A 21,037-nucleotide genomic window follows, 5' to 3' on the forward strand; every position below is an offset into this window, starting at 1 on the left:
CTGAAAAAGAAGAAGAGTGATGTATTCATTTTTAAACAGAGATGATGAAGGGGAATTTCCCACATTATCTCCGCCTGAAGGAGCTGTACAACCCTCATCTGGGCGGTATTAAGTGACGACAGTAAATTCTTAAAAAAAAAAAAAAAAAAAAAACTCACCTACAAACATACAGCAGCAACTACTTCGTCGCCCGCGAAAGTACTCTTGTGGGCACGTCAGATTAAATACAAGTAAGAGATAACTGTGGATAACTGTGGACTATGCTTCACGATCTAGTATTTTGATACATTTCCTCGCCATTTTAAACTTCTTTTCTGAAAATAACAAAAGTGTGTGTGCGTGGGTGTGTGTAGAGATAGACTAATTTGTCTTGACAAAGAATTTAATGATTTGTGAAAAGAGCACAAATGATTATCAATCCAAAAACACGAACATGAACAAATTACATCCCAGCATGCATTGGGCGAGTGGCAGGAATACACCTACAGTATCGCCAGTCTATGGCAGGGCACACTCACCATTCACTCACACGCTTATATTCACGGCCAATTAGCATACCTGCATTTCTTTGGACTGTGGACCCAGAGGAAAGCACGGGGAGAACAAACAGATAGGCCCAGGCCAAGATTCGAAACCAGGACCTTTTTGCTGTAAAGAGACAGACACTGAAATGTGCAGTTCTGAAACTGTGATCCTTGGGTTCTTCTTTGCCTCCCTCATCATCTTCCTCACCGTGTGTGGGGGAAATATGCACATCTTCTTTTTGGCAAATCTGCAACTGTCTCAAACTTTTGAAACTTTGTGTTCTGTGCTTAGTGGTAATCTCTATTTTCTATACATTTTTCCATGAATCCATTGTCTGATTTGTGTACATCAACAAGCATCTGTCTCTTCTGAGTTAAAAGCTCTTTGTTTTTTCACTTGGTGATGGATGACAAAAGGATTTTGTGTGTGCAACCTTGTATTTATACCCCAGTGATACAGGAAATGGCAAAAGTTTCTGGAGACTGAGATTTAAAAAAAAAACATTTTTTAAATACTGAATTGAATTTCATCATGAATTATATGAATATTCTTATTAGAGTTAAAGAAAGTTCCACCTAATGTTAGAGCAGAAAATTTCAATCATTATGTGTATTATGTTTTATGCAGTCATTTTTGCTCATTTTCATGCTGGGTGAATATAATTCTGGAGTCGACTGTACTGTAACATCTCACCTATTAACAGTAAAATATAATAAACAATGTTTTGCCATGTCAGAGAGCAAGAACTGACAATAGAGACACCCTGACACGGATCAAACCAAGGACTAGATAGCCATGCAGAACAGCATCACTGCAGTCAACAAGCGGCAAAGAAAAGAACTTTGTCAAAAATGCGTGAAAATACATGGAAGTAAGAGGTACCCACTTCCCCAAAATAACAGCAATAAATCAGTTGTCCCACAGGACAACAAGCAAATGGCAATCATTTTTGTAGAGGATGGTTTGGCCTACTACAGTCTGATAGACAAGGAGTGACACCGTCAGGCAAAACACCTTGTTCGTGTTTTTTGAAAACCTTTTTAGCTACATTTTATCTCAAGTCATTGTTTTATCCAATATTTTGTCCAATATGTAATAAAAGTCATACCAACTGTTTTAGTTTTACGTAAAAATATTATGATGATGTTATATAATATTGCTTTGACGAGAAAGAGAGAGAGAGAGAGCGAGAGAGAGAGAGAGGGGGTTCAGAAAAAATAGTCTATCAACAAAGGGACCCGGATCAGTTTAATTACGATGCAAGTCAGTTTACGAATACAAGGCAAGTATTTTGACAACAGCAAACCTGCAATTGACATGCCTTACAGTAGGAAAAAAATAAAAATGAAAAAATGGTGGGCTGGCCAACGTCACACCGAGGACTAAGCACAATTACCTGTATCTCCGTCGCCAAATGTCAGAGAAACCACATAAGCCACCACAGGACTCCAGGCGTAAAGGTAAACACTGTAAAAAAAAAAATATGCTAAATCACACATGTCTGAAAAGTGCAATGTTATAGTAATTACTTAATATCTTGACATGAGATATGTAAAACGCGCAAATTGGACAGCGACGGACAATTCAACAGACTGGATTAATCGTCATTAGGAGACTGGAGACTGAAGACATTTGTTCAAATGTCTGCCGACGCCATTTAAGACAAAGAACATTAATCAGGTTTGTTTTATTAACATGCTTATAATATCAATTTTAGGGTATTCCCCAGGCGAGCTAGCACGCCTACATGAGAAGATGGGAATGTCCCAGAGACGATGCGAACAAGGAAGTTTTTTTCTAACGTGGCAGAGAATTCGCTTCCTGCCATTTACGCAGCGATTGCCATACAATTACGTCGCACGAATTTGTTTATATTATATATTACCCCATATATACTATACGAATTTGTTTACTACGCAACTGTATGTAAACGTCTTAATACTCGACTGATTTCATCCCGCATACGAGGGCGCTCGCTGCGCTGACTTTCATGCAGACCGAGAAATCTTAAACCCACAATGAAGAGCGTACAAACTGTGACGTCTTTAACAGTAGGTGAGGAAAAGGACAGACAGGTATAAGCAAGAATGTAATCTTGTGCGCGCGCTGGGAAAACTTTAGATGCGATTAATATTTTTTTAAAGAATTGTCATATTTAGTCCTTCCAACCTTCGGCTGCTTAGTGTCCAACAGACACGGCACGTCATTAAATATAACTTGACTTGAAATGTCTTATTTTAATAGTCTCTATAGAACTAATTTTAAAACATCGCTAGAAATCTATAAAACAGTAACCCTATAAGTGGTAATGATAAAAATTGTAACGTCACCCCTATTTTCCAGGACCACGTGAAGAGTAATGCTAAAGGAACCATCTCAGATTTTTTTTTAAACCACGTTGACCCAAATGACAAATAGGCAGTGTGCCTTCATTTTTTAAATGATCTGATGTATATTTTCCAAACTTTGCACCTCAATCTGCCAATATATGAACTGAAAGGTACAAATTAGCTTAAACAATTATTTGAATGACGCAAATGAGTGACAGGAAGGAAAACAAATTCTCAGATGTTTGGGAGTCACTACTACGGGAACATTATGTGCTGGTAAATAAAACACTACATGGAAACTATACATAGGCACAGTTGCCCTTTCATTGTTTTTTAAGTGTCAAAGGCCTTTGCTTCGCTTACCTTTTAATGGAATGACACGTCCATGATTAGCTGGCTGTGGTCTGTTTTCTGTAATATGCACTCTTACCCACTGATTTCAGAGAAAGTGCAGAGGAATCCATTTCGCAGACGTCTGTGAAACTACTGCACTCAACTGCCATTAAAGTGGAAAGGATAACCTCACATTCAGTGCAAAGCACTGCAAACATTTTTAACAGCCTTTTGTGTTCACTCGAGGGTCCACATACGCGACTGTACGCAAGGGATCAGTCAATGACGTGAACTGAAACCAATATCCAAACAAAAACCAGACCAGAAGTGCTCGTGTCAATTAGCACATACCCACACCTACAAGCTGTCGGTTACAAAAAGTGCATGAAACGGAAGACAAAGAAAAGAAGTTTGAAGCTGAGTTAATCTGAGAAGAATCAAGGCACTTAGAGGTAGGAGGTATATAATAAAAAATCTTTATTTTGAGAGATTAAAAGTAAATGTTAAAATACAACGCAGAAAAACAACATGACTACAATCTATGCGAAGTGGCTCAAACAGCCTTCAAGACTTATCCCTTGGAGACCAGAAAGTAGGCTTTTAACTCAATTCGCTATTCAAGGTTTACAAAACTCAGATGGACTAGTAAAATAGGACAATTGCATAAATTGCCAAAGTGAACACTCAGCAATTAATTATACAGAATGTAGGGAACATACTTCTAAAGTTTTTTTTTTTTGGGGGGGGGGGGGGGTTCCATATACAGTGCAGTCTGTATATGAACAGTGACATGGTTTTAGCAGCTTTGGCTTTGTAGTCCAGCACATTGGATATGAAAGGAAATGATGAATATCAGGGCAAAGTGCAGTGTCAGCTTTTGAAGGGACTTGCATCCATATCAGGTGAACTGTGCAGGAATCACAGCCCTATTTATACATAACCGCCATTTTAGAGGACCAACTGGACACTTGGGTACTCAGCGGTTTCTGGGCCAGCTGTGTCTTTGCATCATTAGTTCATGCACAAGAAAGCAAATGGAAGGAATCGATTGTAGGTGTGGAACTTGCATTTGGAATCTGTTGCTGCTGTCTCTCAACATGAGGACCAAATAAGCGTCAAAGCCAGTAAAGCAGGCCATCATCCATCCATCCATTATCTATACCCGCTTATCCTGGGCAGGGTCCATCCATTATCTATACCCGCTTATCCTGGGCAGGATCCATACATTATCTATACCCGCTTATCCTGGGCAGGGTCCGGGGGGGGGGGGGGCTGGAGCCTATTCCCAGGGTATATCGGGTGAAAGGCAGCATTACACCCTGGACAGGCTGCCAGTCTATCACTCTACTGTACACTTCTGAAAAAAGTCTCATGGACAGAGGAGTATTCACCTGTACCAAACTGGTGGTAAGAGGAAGAGTGTGGAGAAAGAAAGGAACTGCTCAAGATCCAAAGCACGACACCTCACCTGTGGAGGTAGTGTAGTGTTATGGCTTGGGCATGTATGACCATCACTGGAACTGGCTCGCTTGTCTCCACAGATAAGACAGCTGACTGCAGCAGCAGAATGAATTCTGAAGAGTACATAAGCATCTAATCTGCCCAGATCCAACCAAATACCTCAAAACTCATTCGACACCACTACGCCTTCCAGAAGGAAAATGACCCCAAACACACAGCTAAAGCTCCCAAGCAGCTTCGATGGACCAAAAAAAAACAAAAAAAACTTGAATGTTCTTTGACTGACCAAGCCTTTCCCCGAACCAGAATCCAACTGAACACGCCCTACACTCGCTGAAGACGAGACTGAAGGCACAAAGCCCCTGAAACACGAGGACTGAAGATGGCGGGAGTACAGGCCTGGCGCGGCGTACCCATCTGGTGATGTCTGTGGGTCACAGACTTAAGGTAGTCATCAAATGCAAAGGATTTGCAACTACTATCACAACTTTGTGGATTGGACAAATTAAAAATGTGAGGACTACGTATTAAAAGGGCTGCAATTCCAACAGGTACCACCCAATATGGATGTAAATCAACACATTACCACTGACAGTCTGCACTTCAACCTCACGGTTTCATTTATATCCAGTGTGCTGGACTACAGAGCCAAAACTATAATACTGTCACTGACCCAATACTTACGGACTGCACTGTATTAGTAAAATCAGGCATTTTTCAAATTAATATTTTCATAGATTTGTCAAGGACAGACAGTGTACAGAGAAGAAAAACATGGGAAGTCAGTGGACACACCTACATGGATTTCACCCGCCTAGAACTCATCCAGACTGTCATGATGACCAAATACAACACACAAAAAGGCATGAAACCTCTATAAATCTAGGACACTCCAAGGAACAAATATAAGGTTTCCCTCTGAAGAAGTACCAACATACCAAAAATACCCCCCCCCCCAATTTATTAATATAAAAGTCTGAATTCACAAAAACAAAAAGCAAAACAAAAATAAACAGGGAGACAGACATCTGGGGTTTTATGGTTTTATGGTATTATTTTAAAGGAGACAATACCATACATTACATAGAAAAATACCCTTTCAAATACAATTTGTTGCCCTACAAAAACAATACCCCAACGAACTGAAATATTTTTTTTTTTGTTTTTTCTTTTAAATTGCGATAAACGAAGATTCACATTCGGCTGGAGCAGTCATCACAATGTTAATGAGGAAGAAAAGTAACGGCAATGGTTTTGATATATAAAAAAAGCACAAGGTACAAACATGGCGGGTATAAATAAAATGATAAGAACCCCAGGAAGTGAGTGCGGAAGGAGCCTTAAGCGCGCAGCTGCTTCCTGTACGCTCGACTTGGGCGGGGCCAGTGAAGTTACAGAGCGTGGGGGAGAAAGCAGAAGCCGGGCTCCCTCCTTCTACGTCATGAACCAAGGAGGAGCCGAGGGGCCTCCACAGGAGGCGTAAGAGCCGCCGCCCCGCTCTCGGGGAGTTAGCGTAGCGAGGGGGGAAAACGAGGGGGGGGGGGGCAAAAAAAAAAAAAAGAGAGGGGTTGGGAGGAACTCATCCAGCTATACGGCACACAGCACTCGACCGTCCCGTTAAAGCAGGCTGACCCTGGTCCCGGACCGCACCAGAACCACGACCGCCCGGGCTACAGCCAATCACAGGCCAGCACGGAGCGTTCGATTTCCACTGGCTGAAAAACAGCGGCTCGCCAGGGCCCCGGGGCCGAGCGCGCTGTGGCGGGCAGCGTGGGTCGCGGTTCTGGCCCGGTCCGTGGCCCAGAGGAGCCGCTGACTGCACTGGAACCTCTACAGTCATTTAAAAAAAGAAAAAAAAGGAAAAAGGAAAAAGAAAATATCCTTGGAGGAGGAAAAAAAAAACAAAAAACAATTTTGACAGTACATAGAGAGGGAAAAAATAAAGGACTTTTTTTTTTTTTTTATAACTTTTCTTTTTTGTTAAAAACTACAATTTTTGGTGTATGAAAAAAAGACTAAACAGTGATTTTAAAGACAATTATATACATAAACTATACTTATTGTACAAGTTATGAATTCTAACAAGCTCAACTCAGAGTATTTTGTCGCGTGAAGGCAGTTTAAAAAGAAAAAGGAAACGACCAATGAATTCCGAAAAATGAAGAAAAAAAAAGGGGGAAAAAAAAAAAACTACCACCCTCCAATACTCTTGATTGGCAGTTGATCATTTCAGGGAGAGATTGCAAGCGTCCAGCAGGGCAGCAGTGTGGGGGTGTTAAAAACACATTACCCCCCCCCCCGCGGTCCTGCTCCCTTCTCCAGGGGGTCCCGGCACCAGCAGTGAGTGTGCACTAAAAAGGGGGGGCGGGGGTCAGCGGGGTGACCCAGCAGGGTTACCTGGACAACGCTTCGCTGCTATCGGTTGAGGGTGAGTCTGATGGAGTTCTTGATCACGCGCAGGTTGCTGGTGGGGAGGGGCGACGAGGCATCCGGGAGCTCCTTGCTGGGTAATCTCTGGGGGGGGGGGGGCACAGACACGGGCGTGAAGAGAAAGGTTTTAAAATAAACATGGTTCCTCTGACTCGGTCCTAATCTGGAATTACAGGAGGAGGTACCTGCGTCCTCGACGTGTCGATGGTCGGGATGGGCATCGCCTGAACTTCAGCAGGACCTTCCTGTTGAGCACAAGAGCGATTGGCTGGATGAGAAAAGGAACTTCTAAAAACAGGTCACGTTCACAAGGCTAAAAGAACAGTTAGGGGCTGCATGTTGTACCCGTCGAAAGACAATGTGTTCAGTTGCCGTGTGCAGTGACATTTAACTCCATTTGCACAAAACTAAAAAGGTCACTCATGGGCTAGCGATAAACGAATATTCAAATATTCTGATACGCGTTTGAAATTAAACCCAGATAATTCTAACTAGTAATGATATTAAAACTCATTAGCAGGAATTATCATGGTTTTATTTCACTTTGTGAAATAACACTTTGGGACAACATGCTAAAGGGAGTACGCAAGCTATTTTGGCTAGGAGGGAGTGTGTCGATGGCGATTAAGGAGTCCGCTGGTACCCACCACCGCCGGGCTGTCCCCTTGCTCCTGCCCGTTGCTGGGAGGTGGATAGGGCTCCTTAAACTCCGAGTCCCCCAAAAAGAGCTGTAAAGGGAAAAGTACAGAATGAGTACTACAGGCCTCCACGTATCCCACAGTCCAACACTGTATGGGGACAGGGCAGCAGTGTAGGGTTGTGTGTGGCGCAGCTCTGGGCCGGCCGCAGTGCGTGATGGGTAAGGCGGCGGCTCGCCTTGTCGGCGTCTTTGAGCCTCTTGGGCGACTCCTCCAGGGACGGCGAGTGGGGCCGCTTGGCTGCGGCGGTGCCGTTGACCGCGGGGGCGGCGCTCACGCCGTTGGGCAGCTCGCTCGGGCCGCCGGGGGAGCCGTGCCGCGGGACCACGCTCCTGCCCACCACCGTGGGGATGGTGCTGCCAGGAGGGGGCGCTGCGCTCATGGCTGGGGGCGTGGCTACCGGGTCTGCAGAGGGCAGAGACGTCGGGTTTAATAAGAGACCTACGAAAACGCACAGAGGTGACGGGAGGGCGGTACTCACTGGAGCCAATCACAGGGATGGACATGCCCTGCTCGACGCTCTGGGGAGAGGCCTCCTCGGGCGGCGGGCTCTCCGCAAACAGCAGGGCGGGGGGTTTGGGAGGGGTGATGCTGGAAGAGAGGTGGAGAAAGCCTTAAATGTGGACCCGCTGCGGATCACGTGGAGCTCGCTGGCTACAAACGGGACCGGGGGGGCTGGAATTACGCAGGGGGGGGCTCCACGCTCACCTGTCGTCCGTGTCAGAAGCCGGCTTCCGGGGCTTGATGACGGGGGTCGGGGAGGTGAAGGGCGTGCCCGAGTCCGTGTCCCTGGAGCTGTCCAGCGTGCTGCTGTCCAGGGAGGCGCGCTTTGTCCCGCCGCCGGAGCTGCGGTTCAAATCCGCCATGCTCTGCACACCCGGGGAGAGAGAGAGGGGAAGGTTAGACCGCGGGAAAGGACCGCGCGCTCGTTATGTAACGCTAGCGTCAGGCGCCGAGCGGGGAAGCGACTCCGTCCGGACGTCGCGGGGTAGTGATGTCACGCCCCGCCGCGGTGGGCGTGGCCTGGTACGCACCCGCTTCTTCTTCTGCAGGACCTCCGGAGGCAGGTACTGGTGGAGCTGCCTCTTCTTCACGTGCGTCGCCTCGATCTTCATGCCGTCTTTCAGCATGTTGATGTTGTTCGCTTGTCGGTACACTGCGGGAAAAGAGGCGGACACATCAGAAGCGTGGGAGCCAAACATACGCTCCACAACACAGCCATTTTCAGCACAACAGCACAGAGACAGGAAGAAAAAAGGGGCGAATCATGCTTTGAGTTCTGTAGCAGAGTACCCTATCTCCATGTGATACATCACTGTAGTCCTATAGTCTAAAAGGAAGAAACAAATAATTCAGCCCTGTCAGAATTAAACCCTGCCACCCAAAAGTGAAAAGTTCACTTAGTGTCACCTGGAGCCCAGCCCACATCTGTGACGATAGGTAAAAACCCACTTCTACGTAAACAAGGAATGTCATTTCTAGAAATCCTTTTTAGCCTTTCCTCGTCCCATTTTCTATACCTTTTGTAGCTCTACAGTTGGCAATTCAGCAGTTTGTTAGTAGTAGTTACCAGTAATGTTAATATCTTATAGTTCGTTTTGATTTAGATTACTAGTTTTTATAATTGTACATAGTGTAACGCTAGTTTTTTCTAGTCTTCTCTAACTTTATTGTAAGTCTGGCTGTTTTCTCATTTCAGCTAAGATGGCTAGCATGGGTTTCACTGGCTGCATCTGTGGCTGTCAGAGTCAGCAAGTTACTCACAAAATGACGCAATGTCTAAGATTGAATGTTCAGCTACAAAAACAAAGTGAAATAGTTTGCGTATGATCAGTTAATGTTGTATACTTTTCATGGTGGATCATTAATGTGATTCCTTTCTGAGGAAGGCAGATGACTAATGATATCAGGGAATTATATCGTCAGATCAGCCTACTCTGTAACCGCATAAGGAGCACTCAAATCCTATTCGCTTTATTTCTCCAAAATATCTCCGCTAGTCTTTAAGAAACAAAATTAATAGCAATTTGCGGACATAAAACAGCGATTGCAGCTAGCCTGATCGTCGGTGGGTCTCTAATTCAGTGACAGATTTTTTTTCTTTTTTTGACAGCCGCTGGATTGCTTTCCCCCTTGCTGGCTCCGCCCCCGTGCCCATGACACAATTTCAGCTGGCTCCATCGCCCCTCCCCCTCCTCCCTTCTGCGCTCTCACTCTCAACCCCAATATGCATCTTTTAAAACTGTGAGGTGGGAGGAGACAGGCCAAGAGCTGGTGAGGCCACACACTTAAGAAAAAATGTAATAAAAAGGAACAACAAACTTCACTCTGAAGATACTCTGCAGTACATTTTCATACACAAGTATTTTTACATCAACTTGTTTCACACACACACACACACACACACACACACACACACAAAAGAAAAAAGCTATTTCTTGAATGAATTGTGATGGCAAAATGCACGGACAGCATTAACACAGCTACAAACAGGCCTTACCGGTGTCTGTGAAAGCCTGGATGTCATAGGTCAAGTCAATGTTCACACTCTCCGCATTCTCCACCTTCTTGAAGATGATTCCAATGAACCACCTGGAAATGTATTCATTCCTGTTTCGACAGAAATATGCATTTTAATCACCCATGTATCACTGGAGTTTTAAAAACATTTATATTTTTAAAGTTTTGATTTTGAACTTAATAAGGAGGGGAAAAAAATGAAATCAAGCAATATTTGATATAGACTACTACCACAATCAACACACAGGTTAAATAAACGGCAGTAAATTTCAAATGTTACTGAATTCCGTTATCAAATCCAGACGCACAGAACAATGGAATAGAGACAATTAGTTTTCAGCTCCACCTGGTGACTATGCAAGGTAGTGCGTCCACCGCTCTTAAATGCTTGAGCACAGACAGACAGGACGTCCTTCATCAACTGACATTGGTCTTCCTGTCCACTGGATTTTATCATTAAACCAGAACAGTACATTCCATGCACTTTCCTTCTGTTTCATTACTGTACACTGTGTCTGAAAATTCTTTAGAATCCAAGAACTAGGCGGACTCACAGATGGAGTTTAAAAAGCTAGTGATCTATAATCCTTGATGCCATTTTTAATGCAAACATGAGCAGGACATGTTCCCTGTAGAATTTACTTCTATGTTCTACTCTCATATTTCAAATGTAATACAAGTATTTCAACTCCGGTTTCTTGGCTCCAACCAGAGATTCAAATCCTACTTGCTCCAACCAACATGATACAAAATGCTCTTTCCACAGACTTCAGTGGTGTACAGCTACTGTGCCACAGTCTCTCAGAACAGACTCGCTCAGCAATCGTTCATGAAACCGGTCACATAAGATCAAAGCTGCACTATGGGAGATTGATGTTGTACTCAATTACATAATTTACCAACACCCACTGGGAGAAAATCAGATCGTAGAGCTCAGGTTGAAGCAAAATGTTCTTGTTACACAGTACCCAAAAAAAAAAAAAAAAAAATCAGTTCTGATAAAGAATTCCCTTCTATGAACTCAAGTTACAAAGTAAACAGAAACACTGCCCCCTTGTGGGGTCCACCTTGGCGGCGCACATGCAAGGCCACAGACTGCACAGGGGAGCGTATCGGAGTCCGGGCTGAAAGCCTACACGCTGGCAGGCCCGAGCCTACACCCCGGCAGGCCCGAGCCCACACCCTGGCAGGCCCGAGCCCACACCCTGGCAGGCCCGGTCATCGGGCAGCCGGACCCCAGGACTCACTCGCTGCTGTTCTCCTTGGACCCGGGGAAGGACTGCGGGTTCACATGGGCCAGAGTGATGTACTCGTTCCGCTCCAGATTCCCCACCAGAACCCGGATCTTCGACTCCACCAGACCGATCCTGGAGAGAGACGGACACAAGGTCATGACAAACAACCAGAGCAAGGCATTAAGAGCGCGTGTGAGCACTGTGAATAACAGCCAAAATGGGAGCAGGAGCCGCCAGGGTGAAGGACTGCAGTTTCCACCAATGCGGCTGTACATGCAAAACACACACGCACACGCAACAGTCACACACTCACCATTCTAAGTGATTCTCCTCAGTAGATGCACTGGCTGTCAGTACAATGTAATGCCTGTTCAACAAGATGCACAAAAGGTAAAGTGAAACTTTAATTGCAATTTTTCGAACATCCTTCTGCTCATGTTCACCAATACTATGTAATAACCGTAAGTACAGAATCGACACACAAACCACCATAACCACAATGCATTTACGTACTTGTATTTTTGGAAAAAGTTTGGCGGCTCAAAAAGCTTCGACCAATCCGCTTTCCCCTGAAGAATTTCATCGGTGACATTGAGACCTGGCGGTATGAGGAGAGGGAAGTTCAGCAACCCAAACGCGCATCACAGAGAGGCGACCTAACTGCTGAATGTGGACGTGTAGCCGCCAGCAGTTACACCTACACCGTTCAGACCGATTCCGGGCCGTTGCCGCGAGCGACGGGCTCGTTTCCGTTTCTTTACCCACCGTTCTTAAACTCCTCGCTCATGATGGTGCGGGTGGAGGTGGAGACGTTGTAGGTGGAGTTCTGCTGCGGGTACGCGGGCGTGATGATGGGCATGAGGTGGTACCGGTCAGAGGGGTTCACCTGCAGGTGGGGGGGGGGGGGGGCGTTAGCCTCAGGGCAGGACTTGCCGGCGGGGGCAGGGGGACGAGGGCACTTTAGAAAGCCAGACTCACCCGTGGGTCCCAGACAGGCAGGTTCAGGTTGCTCTCTTCAGGTTGTTTTAAGAGGACCGGGTTGGGCCATTCCCTGCGGGAGGGAGAGGTGGGGGTGGGGGGGTTAGTGAACAGGGCTTTACTGAGCTCTCTGGAACACTACAGGTCTGAAATGTTTCGATGACCAGAACTGCTCCCCTGAACAGATAAAACATTAAGGGCCTGATTTACTACAAACTTCAGCATGCGCAAAACCATTTAGTATGCGCAAAACCAACAACATGACCAATGATTGGTCATTGCATTCGTTTTTGCGCTAATCATCGGTTGTGTTTTGCGTGTGCCAAAAGGTCAATGGCAAATCAGGGCCTAAATGTAAGCCATGCATGTTGGCCGGGATGAAGGAATCTGCATTAAACAAATGGATAAAAAAAAATAAAAAACACTGGCCATCAGCCTTCTAGTGCTGACACCCAGGCGTTCCTCCACAACAGGAAGCGGTGCGAACTCCTGCATTTCCCAGACGGACTCACCACTTGGAGAAGACGAGGAAGAACTTGTGCACCAGCGTGGCGGCGACCGCGTTGGGGTACAGCTGGCAGGTTCGGGCCACCAGCATGGCCCAGGACACGCCCCCCAAGAAGCCCAGCATGTTGGAGTAGATTCCCCGCCCTGGAGGAGGGGCACAAAGCCACGCCCGTCAGATCTCGCGCTGCACGCACTCAAAGCGGCCGAACCTTCCACACGCGGCCCTCCACACAGCCCCGGTACACTCACGCTTGGCCCACAGCTTGATGGCTCTCAACGTTAGCCTGAAGTTCTCCTTGTTTGGCACCAGGTACAGGATTTCATCGGTGACTCGACAACCTGCGCGGAAGGGTTCATTCTTAAAAACAAAGCACTGGCATCCTGTTCTGCAAGAGAGCACCTCAGCTACACAAAAGGGAAGGGGATGTTTAACCCTTTAAGATGTGAGGTGACATATGTGATTAGAAGGTTCTAAACTGAACATTCTGATACTGATGTAACGATCACTACTGGGAACTGAAAGCAATCGAATTCTAGAACATTGACTTGTAGAAATATTCTTAAAAACCTACTCTTCAAAGAGTGAAGGACAATCCTTCCAAAACAGTTTCTATCACTACACTACAGGTGGAAAATCCACACTTCAATCAAACACTTTGAACAGCCTACCGTTTAAGCTGCGAATGCATCGGATATCTAGATTCCTCAAGTGAGAGTCTCCTCGCAGGTCCAGGTTGTCGGGAATGGACGGCAGGGCCAGTCTCGCAAACAACAGATCAATCTATCCAGGAGAGAGAGGGGGAGGGAGAGAAATTAACACAAATAAATCCTTTTATAAAAAGAAGTACATTAAGAAACTTTGAAAGCACCATTTTAACGTTGCTTACCTCAATCCCATCAAACTTAAACTTGATAACTGGTACAAATGCATCCTCAACAGCCTGTGTTGAAAGAAAATGAACACGTTCAGTCGGCAAACCAACGAAGGACAGTCGGAAAAGGGAAGCATGCAGTTTGGCTATTCTCCCCCAGATCCCCCTTGGAGTAGCCCGTGGATGAGACCAGCGCGTCCCGTGCCCGGAGAACGCTCACCCGTAGGTCTTTGATCTCCTCGAGCTGTTTGAGCTTTTCAAAGAAAGACTGAAAGAAGTCGGAACGGTCCACGTGACGGGGAGCCACACACAGCGCGTCGATATCCGCCCCTGAAACGCCGGGAGAGGTACATGAACCACAGGCGGCATAAGCGCGAAGCACACACTGCTTAGGCTGCTAAACAGGACAATACGACAGAGGCCATTACTGGCTTCATAGCAGCATCTCGTTGGCCTCACCTTTAGTATGCACTCCAAGACGATAGGACCCAAATGTAAATATTTTCCCACCGACATTGGCTACAGCTGAGGGGGGAAGGTTCTGTAACAGAGTAGACGTACATTTTTAATATTTTATCAACATATAACAGCAGGAAACAGGAGGGACACCTGATGTTTAAATGTAAAAACAGTGAGAAATTTGAAAAGAGAAAACTCATTCTGAAAAGGTCATGCCATAAACCACGGTGCTATTTTACAAAGGAAATGGACTGGACATGAAGCAAAAGAAATATTCTGATACAGACACGCAGACAAAGCTGGCAAAATTAATAAATGAAAGACAAAATAAATAAAGGTGCAGCCATCATTACGCAATTCTATTACTTACCTTAGTATCACTAATATCTGCAATCCATTCCTTGACAAACATGTTGAGTTTCCCCAGAACGGCCAATCTGAAATATGACAGACAAACGTGTGTGCACATAGTATATGGAAACCTAGTTAAAGTTGACAGTTCATCGAAAAATTCAAGCCCGTTCCTCTCAAATACCACTGTTGCACCAAAGCCCGGGCGCAGCCAACGCGCTCACGTGAAAAAAGTGACGTCACAAGGCCCCACCTGTGATTGAGCTCATCCTCGTCCTCAAACACCCCGAAAGGCTTCATGGCCTCGATGAGTTTCTGGGTGTACATGTGATCGAGCTCCCTGGGGAACGCCAAGCTGATGGAGGATGTGATCCCATAGTGTTTCTGAGGCTGCTGCCCGCCAAGCACACTGTTGCTAGTCCTTAAAATAAATAGAAATAAGACAATTCACCTTTCCACACAGCTCCTACTCTCTTCACAAAATTCATCATCAGTTTAAACAAGCATGACAGTGGTTGACTATAACTGTAGGCAAAGTCCAAAAAAGTTACAAAAAAAATAATCTAGGTTATGGAATAGCATTCCATTATATTACACATGATGACACAAACAAAATCACACACACACACAAAATACAATTTTAAAAATAAAACTAGATTAGAACACGACTACCACGAAAATAATTAATGCACGTTTTAACTGACACTGACATACGTCCTGATTTGGGGCGGGATACTCGTGATAGACAAAGCTCAAGATACACAATTTCATTTGGCCTTAAAATTAGGTCATATAATGGTACCGCCACAGGTTGATAACGTACGGACCACGCCCCATCGCCCGGGTTATTATTTTTTTTAATAAAACGATAAATTAGTATCTAACAGTACGTCAGCTTACTGCATTTAAAGTGACTTCTGTACAACGTATTGTGTTTTGTGCATTACCGTTGTTGTTTAGCTAGCTATACCATTTCACGTTGCTGCATAACATTCGCTTCAAAACCAGTCCACATGTTTACATTTAGCAAGCTAGGCATTTACTTAGGCTACAGCGAAATTAAACTAGCGGGCAGGCAATACTAAAGTTGCAGGCTGAAAAAAACATACTGATTTGAGCAAGACATGTTAAATCCTGACTAGAAAACGCAACAGTCACAAAATCAACAAGCTAACGCTATGTAGCAAACACCATAGCGTTAGCAACAGTCGCGCCAAGCATGTCACCTCTCTCGTAACAAGAATGGCTAACGTTAGCTAACAGCAAGATAAACAAACCATCTAGCTAACGATAGCCACCAAGAAGCACGACACACAGACTAGCTAACACTAGCTAACACTGAGCAAGATAAACTGGTTGTGTAATGTTAGCCAAACGCTCGTCATTTCCAACGAATCGCACCAAACGGTTTGATGCAGGGAACACGATTACGCTTCAACTCTCGCCAACTCAGCTCAGCTAGACTAGCAGATTCGCCTATGGTTACAACAGTAAAGATACTGTAGACAGCTAGCATGTTGTTTTAAGAATCACACAAGGATCGATCGCCAAGTTAGACTAACTTCACCAGAACTCAACCCTGTCAACCAAACGCACGCATCGTATCTCAGCGTACTGTTGTCAGCAAGCTAGTTAGCGAATCTACACAAAGTTAACGCAAGTTCAACATGTAGCTATCCAGTGTTACAGAAAAATAGCTTATAATATAATTAATTTTATTTTTCCGGTGACAAAGAACAGTCTCATGTATGGTTCTCCTTTGCAACAAAATAAACCACCGCAAAACATATTCGATGTGAATCTCGCAGGCCTTTGTTAATCCTAGCTTACTAGCTAACATACAACCAGGTAACGGCCATAAACCCATCTCCTTTCAACAACAAAGGGAAATTAATTTATCAGATCAGTTTAAATGCTTGGACCACTTACGTTGACATTTCTTTCATGACCTCCAGAGGAGCTTTCGTCGTATTTTTCAAAATATCTTCCTTGAAAACATGTAAACTCAGCCAGCAGCAGCCCCCGTCAGTATTTATAACAATAGTTGTACTCCAATATGGCGACGACCGGCGCTGTGTTTCCCGACGGGCTTTGCGCGGCACAGCACGGCATTAATGCAGTTGGTTTAAATAAAGTACGCCGACTGCATTGTAGCATTGGATCAGGACTGTTGACATGGAGGTAGTGCAAGTATTTTTTTCTTAACAAGTCTATATTTCGATATTGTTTTAACGTTAACTGTTCTGAGAAAAAAAGCGGGTACCATATTGTGCGTCTTCCCCTTTACAAGTAGGCCTAGACAGTGAGGACATGAAGTTCCGGGACATCGCGTGACTCAGTTGTCAGAAGCCCTCTGGGTGCTAATTTTCACGTCGTACTGCTGTTAGACTTATACATTTTCATTTCACCACATAAATTTGTCACTGTTGGCGCAAATTACAAATTTGTAAAGGGATGCGGTTTTTTCTTTTTTGCTGAAGAGACTACAAACTGTAGTCAGGGGACCCTGTGGATTCCTGTAGGTGCGGCATGGGGTCCGCATAAAAATAAAATGAAATTGCAACAAAACAAGAACAAACATTTTTACTTCATAGAATATCTGGTTTATATTTTCTTATGTATTATATACAAATACATCTTGTGTGCTTTATTCATCTTTGGTAACATGGTAATTATTATGTAATTATTATAATTAAGGGAGAGTCATCATAAATGTAACAGTCATTTACTCCGAATGTATTTAGCCTAGTACTGTGCAATTTTATTTAAAACAGCTTTGACGTCAGTAGTTATTAGCCTTTTCGTTTGCATTCATACTTTAATCAGCCAGTCAGTTTATTAATTCTTTAGTATTCAGGGCAGCAGCAATTTACAAACAAATAGGCCTACATAGCCTATATATGCAAAATTTTATTTTAAATTTTAAGTCTTGCATTTACGGATATTTTTTTACATTGCGTAATATATCATTACTTTGTCATAATATGTCATTACACAATGCTTAGGCTTGCAAAATTTGACTTTTCAAAATAAGAAATGTTCCATGAAAATGGATGGGAATTAAAGGATGTTAGCAGGAATTTTGATGAATTTATGGGAATTAATAGGTGTTTCACACTTTTTTCCATCAGTTTAAACAAACTATGAAAAGCAATTAAAACAGGCCTTTTTATTTACAGGTTATAGTGTTTCATTTTAAATAAATTGAAATTTGCAGCTTTACTTGAACTTAAGTTAAGTTCAATGTCCTGACCACATGCATGCCTCCCTGCACAATCATTCAAGATCCTTCAGATCTTCAATCCAACCCAAACATTTTCAATCACGTTCAGAGGCTGAGATGGTTGTTGCAGGACAGTAATTTTGTGGTCAGTCCAAAATTTTTTGGTTGGTTTCATACTATGCTTGGGATTGTTGTCTTGCAACAATCAATTTGCATAGTTGAACTTGAAAGATCAATTTGCAGCCAGGTTTGAGCTCCCTGGCAGAGGGAACCATGTTTTTGGCCAAAATGTCTTGGTAGTTGCTGGAATTCATGATTTCACTGACCACAGCAAGAGCCCCAGGATCAGCAAATGAAAAACGCAGATGTACTGCCATATTTCACCATAGGTATGATATATTGTCTTCAACATAAGCATCCTTCTTCCAATGCCAAATCTGTTGGTGGTGTGCATGACAAAAAAACCCTCAATTTTGGTCTCACCCGACCATGACATGTGGCTCTAATCAAAGTTTCAACACTGAAAACCTTTCAAAGGAGCCTGTTGAAGTCTGACAGTAGATGCAACCAAGATTTGTCTCCTAACTGTGGCTCTTAATTTTTTTTAGCCTTCCAAACCATCTGATTCTGTGTGTGGGGGATGATGTGCCTGGTCCCCTATCTGGCAAGTTTACTACTGTTCCACAGGTTTTAAACATATTAATGACTGATCTAACAGTGGAAAATGGCACCTTTAGTTTACTTATTTGTAACCATCTTATGATTTGTGAAGGTTAACAACTCTTAGTCTTGTTTCTTTTGAGAGTCCTTTCCCTTTCCTTGTGGTGATGGAAACCTCATTGATTTTTCATGTGTTACCTTATTTTTATGCCCCAGTGAAAAAGGAAGCCGCTGGAGGCCACAGTATAGTTCCCCAAGATACAGATGCACTTTAAAAAGGGGCATGTTGATGCAGATTTATTTTTGGTTAGGATTTCATTTGAATTAATTATTAGGGGTGTTGATAAGTGTGGCAAATGTCCTTTAGAAAAAAATATTTTCTCTGACCAGTAGTATTCATATAAAATAATATAATTTTGATGCATTTTGGTTTCACCATGTAGAACTAACAGCATTTTTATGCATGGTCCCCCTATTTCAGGGCACCATAATGTTTGGGGCAAATGGTTTCACAGCTACTGACTTCCACAGGTACTGTATCACTTGTCTTTATTGATGATGTGACTGCTGATGGCAACAGCAGAAGTGTCCTATCTGCTCCAGTTTAAGCAAATGCCTCCAAACATATTGGACAGCACTACATACAACTGCAAGACAGTGATCCCGCACATACTGCTATAGCAACAGAAAAGCTGAGAATCTGCACTTTAATCACATGTGAATTGTTTCATTACAAATCTATGGAGTACAGAGCCTAATCAAGAAAACATTTATTTGTCCCAAAATATTGTTTATTTTATACAGCCTTGTGTTCTCATGTTTATTTCAATTATTCACATGAACACACAAACACACACACACACACACCTCAGGATTGAGGGTTGTAGGAAATCTTACTTCAGCCCCATCTTGTGGACATATAGTGGCAAGCTCTCTGAACATGATGGTTGATTATGCTGCTGTTTCTGCAATCCATTTTTGGTGCATCAAAAGCATTTTGATTATACAAGAGGTCTACTTCTATATTCTGAACTTACTTCTCATTGGTCTTTTCTGTATCCATTTGTGAAAATCTTACTTTTAGTACAGACGTTAACAATGAGTATTCTTCTGAAAAGATTCATTTTCTTTTAGAGAGCACTGTGTTATTAAGAAAATAACTTGGATCACTGCATCATAAAATTGACATTGTGTTACCAACATCTTCGTAATAAATACTTATACATAAAGAAATCTATGTATTTTAAAGGATAAACTGTAAAGCTCGTACCACTTTGAAATTGACCAAAAAGCATTGTAATCTCTGTGATGGAGTTGGAGTTTTGGGAGACCAACCGCGACTGAACAGGGGGGTTCCTTAAGCTATTAACCAGAGGTAAAATAGCCACAAAGTCTCAAGAGACAAGGACAGCGGAAAAATAAGGGAAAGGAAAACAATACTCCTTAGGGAGAGTATCCCAAAGAAAAGCTCTACACAACCCACGTACTGGGTAAAAAAACTAAAGTTTAAGGAGTATGAAAATAAAACAAAACTGCCGGAGCAGAAAACGGGGCAACTCAAAGAAAACAGACCTCGAACCGAGGCTGAAAAAGTAACACCCTAAAGAAAGAATACTGAGCTGAGATTGTGGCACTAACTTGTTGCCAACAATCTAAAAAAGCTAAAGACTGTTGTGCTAATTTTATAGCCACAACAATCCAATATCGCAACTCAATCACCTTTACCTTTACCTTTACCTTTACCTTTACCTTTACCTTTACCTTTACCTTTACCTTTACCTTTACCTTTACCTTTACCTTTACCTTTACCTTTACCTTTACCTTTACCTTTACCTTTACCTTTACCTTTACCTTTACCTTTACCTTTACCTTTACCTTTACCTTTACCTTTACCTTTACCTTTACCTCGCTTGACAGAATACCGGCTTTCGTGCAACATAAGTGACACTGAAGCAAAGCTTATCGGCTTGCTCAGGGTTTAAATAGAACGCCAACAGGTGCAAATTGTAAAAAGAAATTTGCACGTGTATAATTTAATCAACTCAATGGCCGTAATAACTGAAGAAAAGGCGCATGTAAAAACCAATGGCCGTAATAACTGAAGAAAAGGCGCAGTACGAAAATAAATGGTGGTATCAGCCAAAACCATGACAATCTCAGGCTTTCTCTGAAGTGATTAGTTTCTTTCCTCTTTGCGTATAAGTCTATGCACTCGTGTTATCTAGGTGTCGTATACCTCATCAGTAGTTTCTTCCTGTCATGGGTTGTACCAAGCAAGATTGGTATAAATGTTCATATAAATTTTTTTTTGTTGGATTCGCACAGCAAAAATGTGATAGATGTGTTTCAAATCCATGTGGCAGTGTACAATTTTTCCAACCTGTATGTCAGTTTATTACACGTTATCGAAGAAAGTAGTAAAATTCACACTACAAAATATACAATATACAAAATA

The 21,037-nt window shown here is 43.3% G+C and overlaps 1 protein-coding gene across 3 annotated transcripts; it reads right to left on the reverse strand.

Moving 5' to 3' along the window:
* Positions 1 to 3,648: 3,648 nt before the first annotated feature.
* Positions 3,649 to 16,928, reverse strand: papolg (poly(A) polymerase gamma). 3 transcript variants are annotated; one of them, XM_064317158.1, is made up of 23 exons: positions 16,629 to 16,925; positions 14,953 to 15,120; positions 14,719 to 14,785; positions 14,349 to 14,430; positions 14,110 to 14,219; positions 13,905 to 13,958; positions 13,687 to 13,798; positions 13,267 to 13,356; positions 13,023 to 13,161; positions 12,511 to 12,583; positions 12,298 to 12,418; positions 12,046 to 12,130; positions 11,846 to 11,899; positions 11,545 to 11,664; positions 10,278 to 10,387; positions 8,812 to 8,933; positions 8,486 to 8,646; positions 8,259 to 8,368; positions 7,956 to 8,182; positions 7,727 to 7,807; positions 7,265 to 7,324; positions 7,047 to 7,163; positions 3,649 to 6,479 (listed from the first exon to the last, which is right to left on the reverse strand). In XM_064317158.1, exons 1-22 carry the CDS (start codon positions 16,643 to 16,645, stop codon positions 7,065 to 7,067), a joined length of 2,262 nt encoding a protein of 753 aa, XP_064173228.1. In that variant the 5' UTR covers positions 16,646 to 16,925; the 3' UTR covers positions 3,649 to 6,479; positions 7,047 to 7,064. The 3 variants fall into 3 exon arrangements, with proteins under 3 accessions (XP_064173228.1, XP_064173229.1, XP_064173226.1); XM_064317159.1 differs by having other exon boundaries at positions 3,649 to 7,163; positions 7,265 to 7,320; positions 7,723 to 7,807; positions 16,629 to 16,928; XM_064317156.1 differs by having other exon boundaries at positions 3,649 to 7,163; positions 16,629 to 16,924.
* Positions 16,929 to 21,037: the final 4,109 nt, after the last annotated feature.

Source organism: Anguilla rostrata, chromosome 18, assembly GCF_018555375.3.
Source record: "Anguilla rostrata isolate EN2019 chromosome 18, ASM1855537v3, whole genome shotgun sequence".
Classification (NCBI taxonomy): domain Eukaryota; kingdom Metazoa; phylum Chordata; class Actinopteri; order Anguilliformes; family Anguillidae; genus Anguilla; species Anguilla rostrata.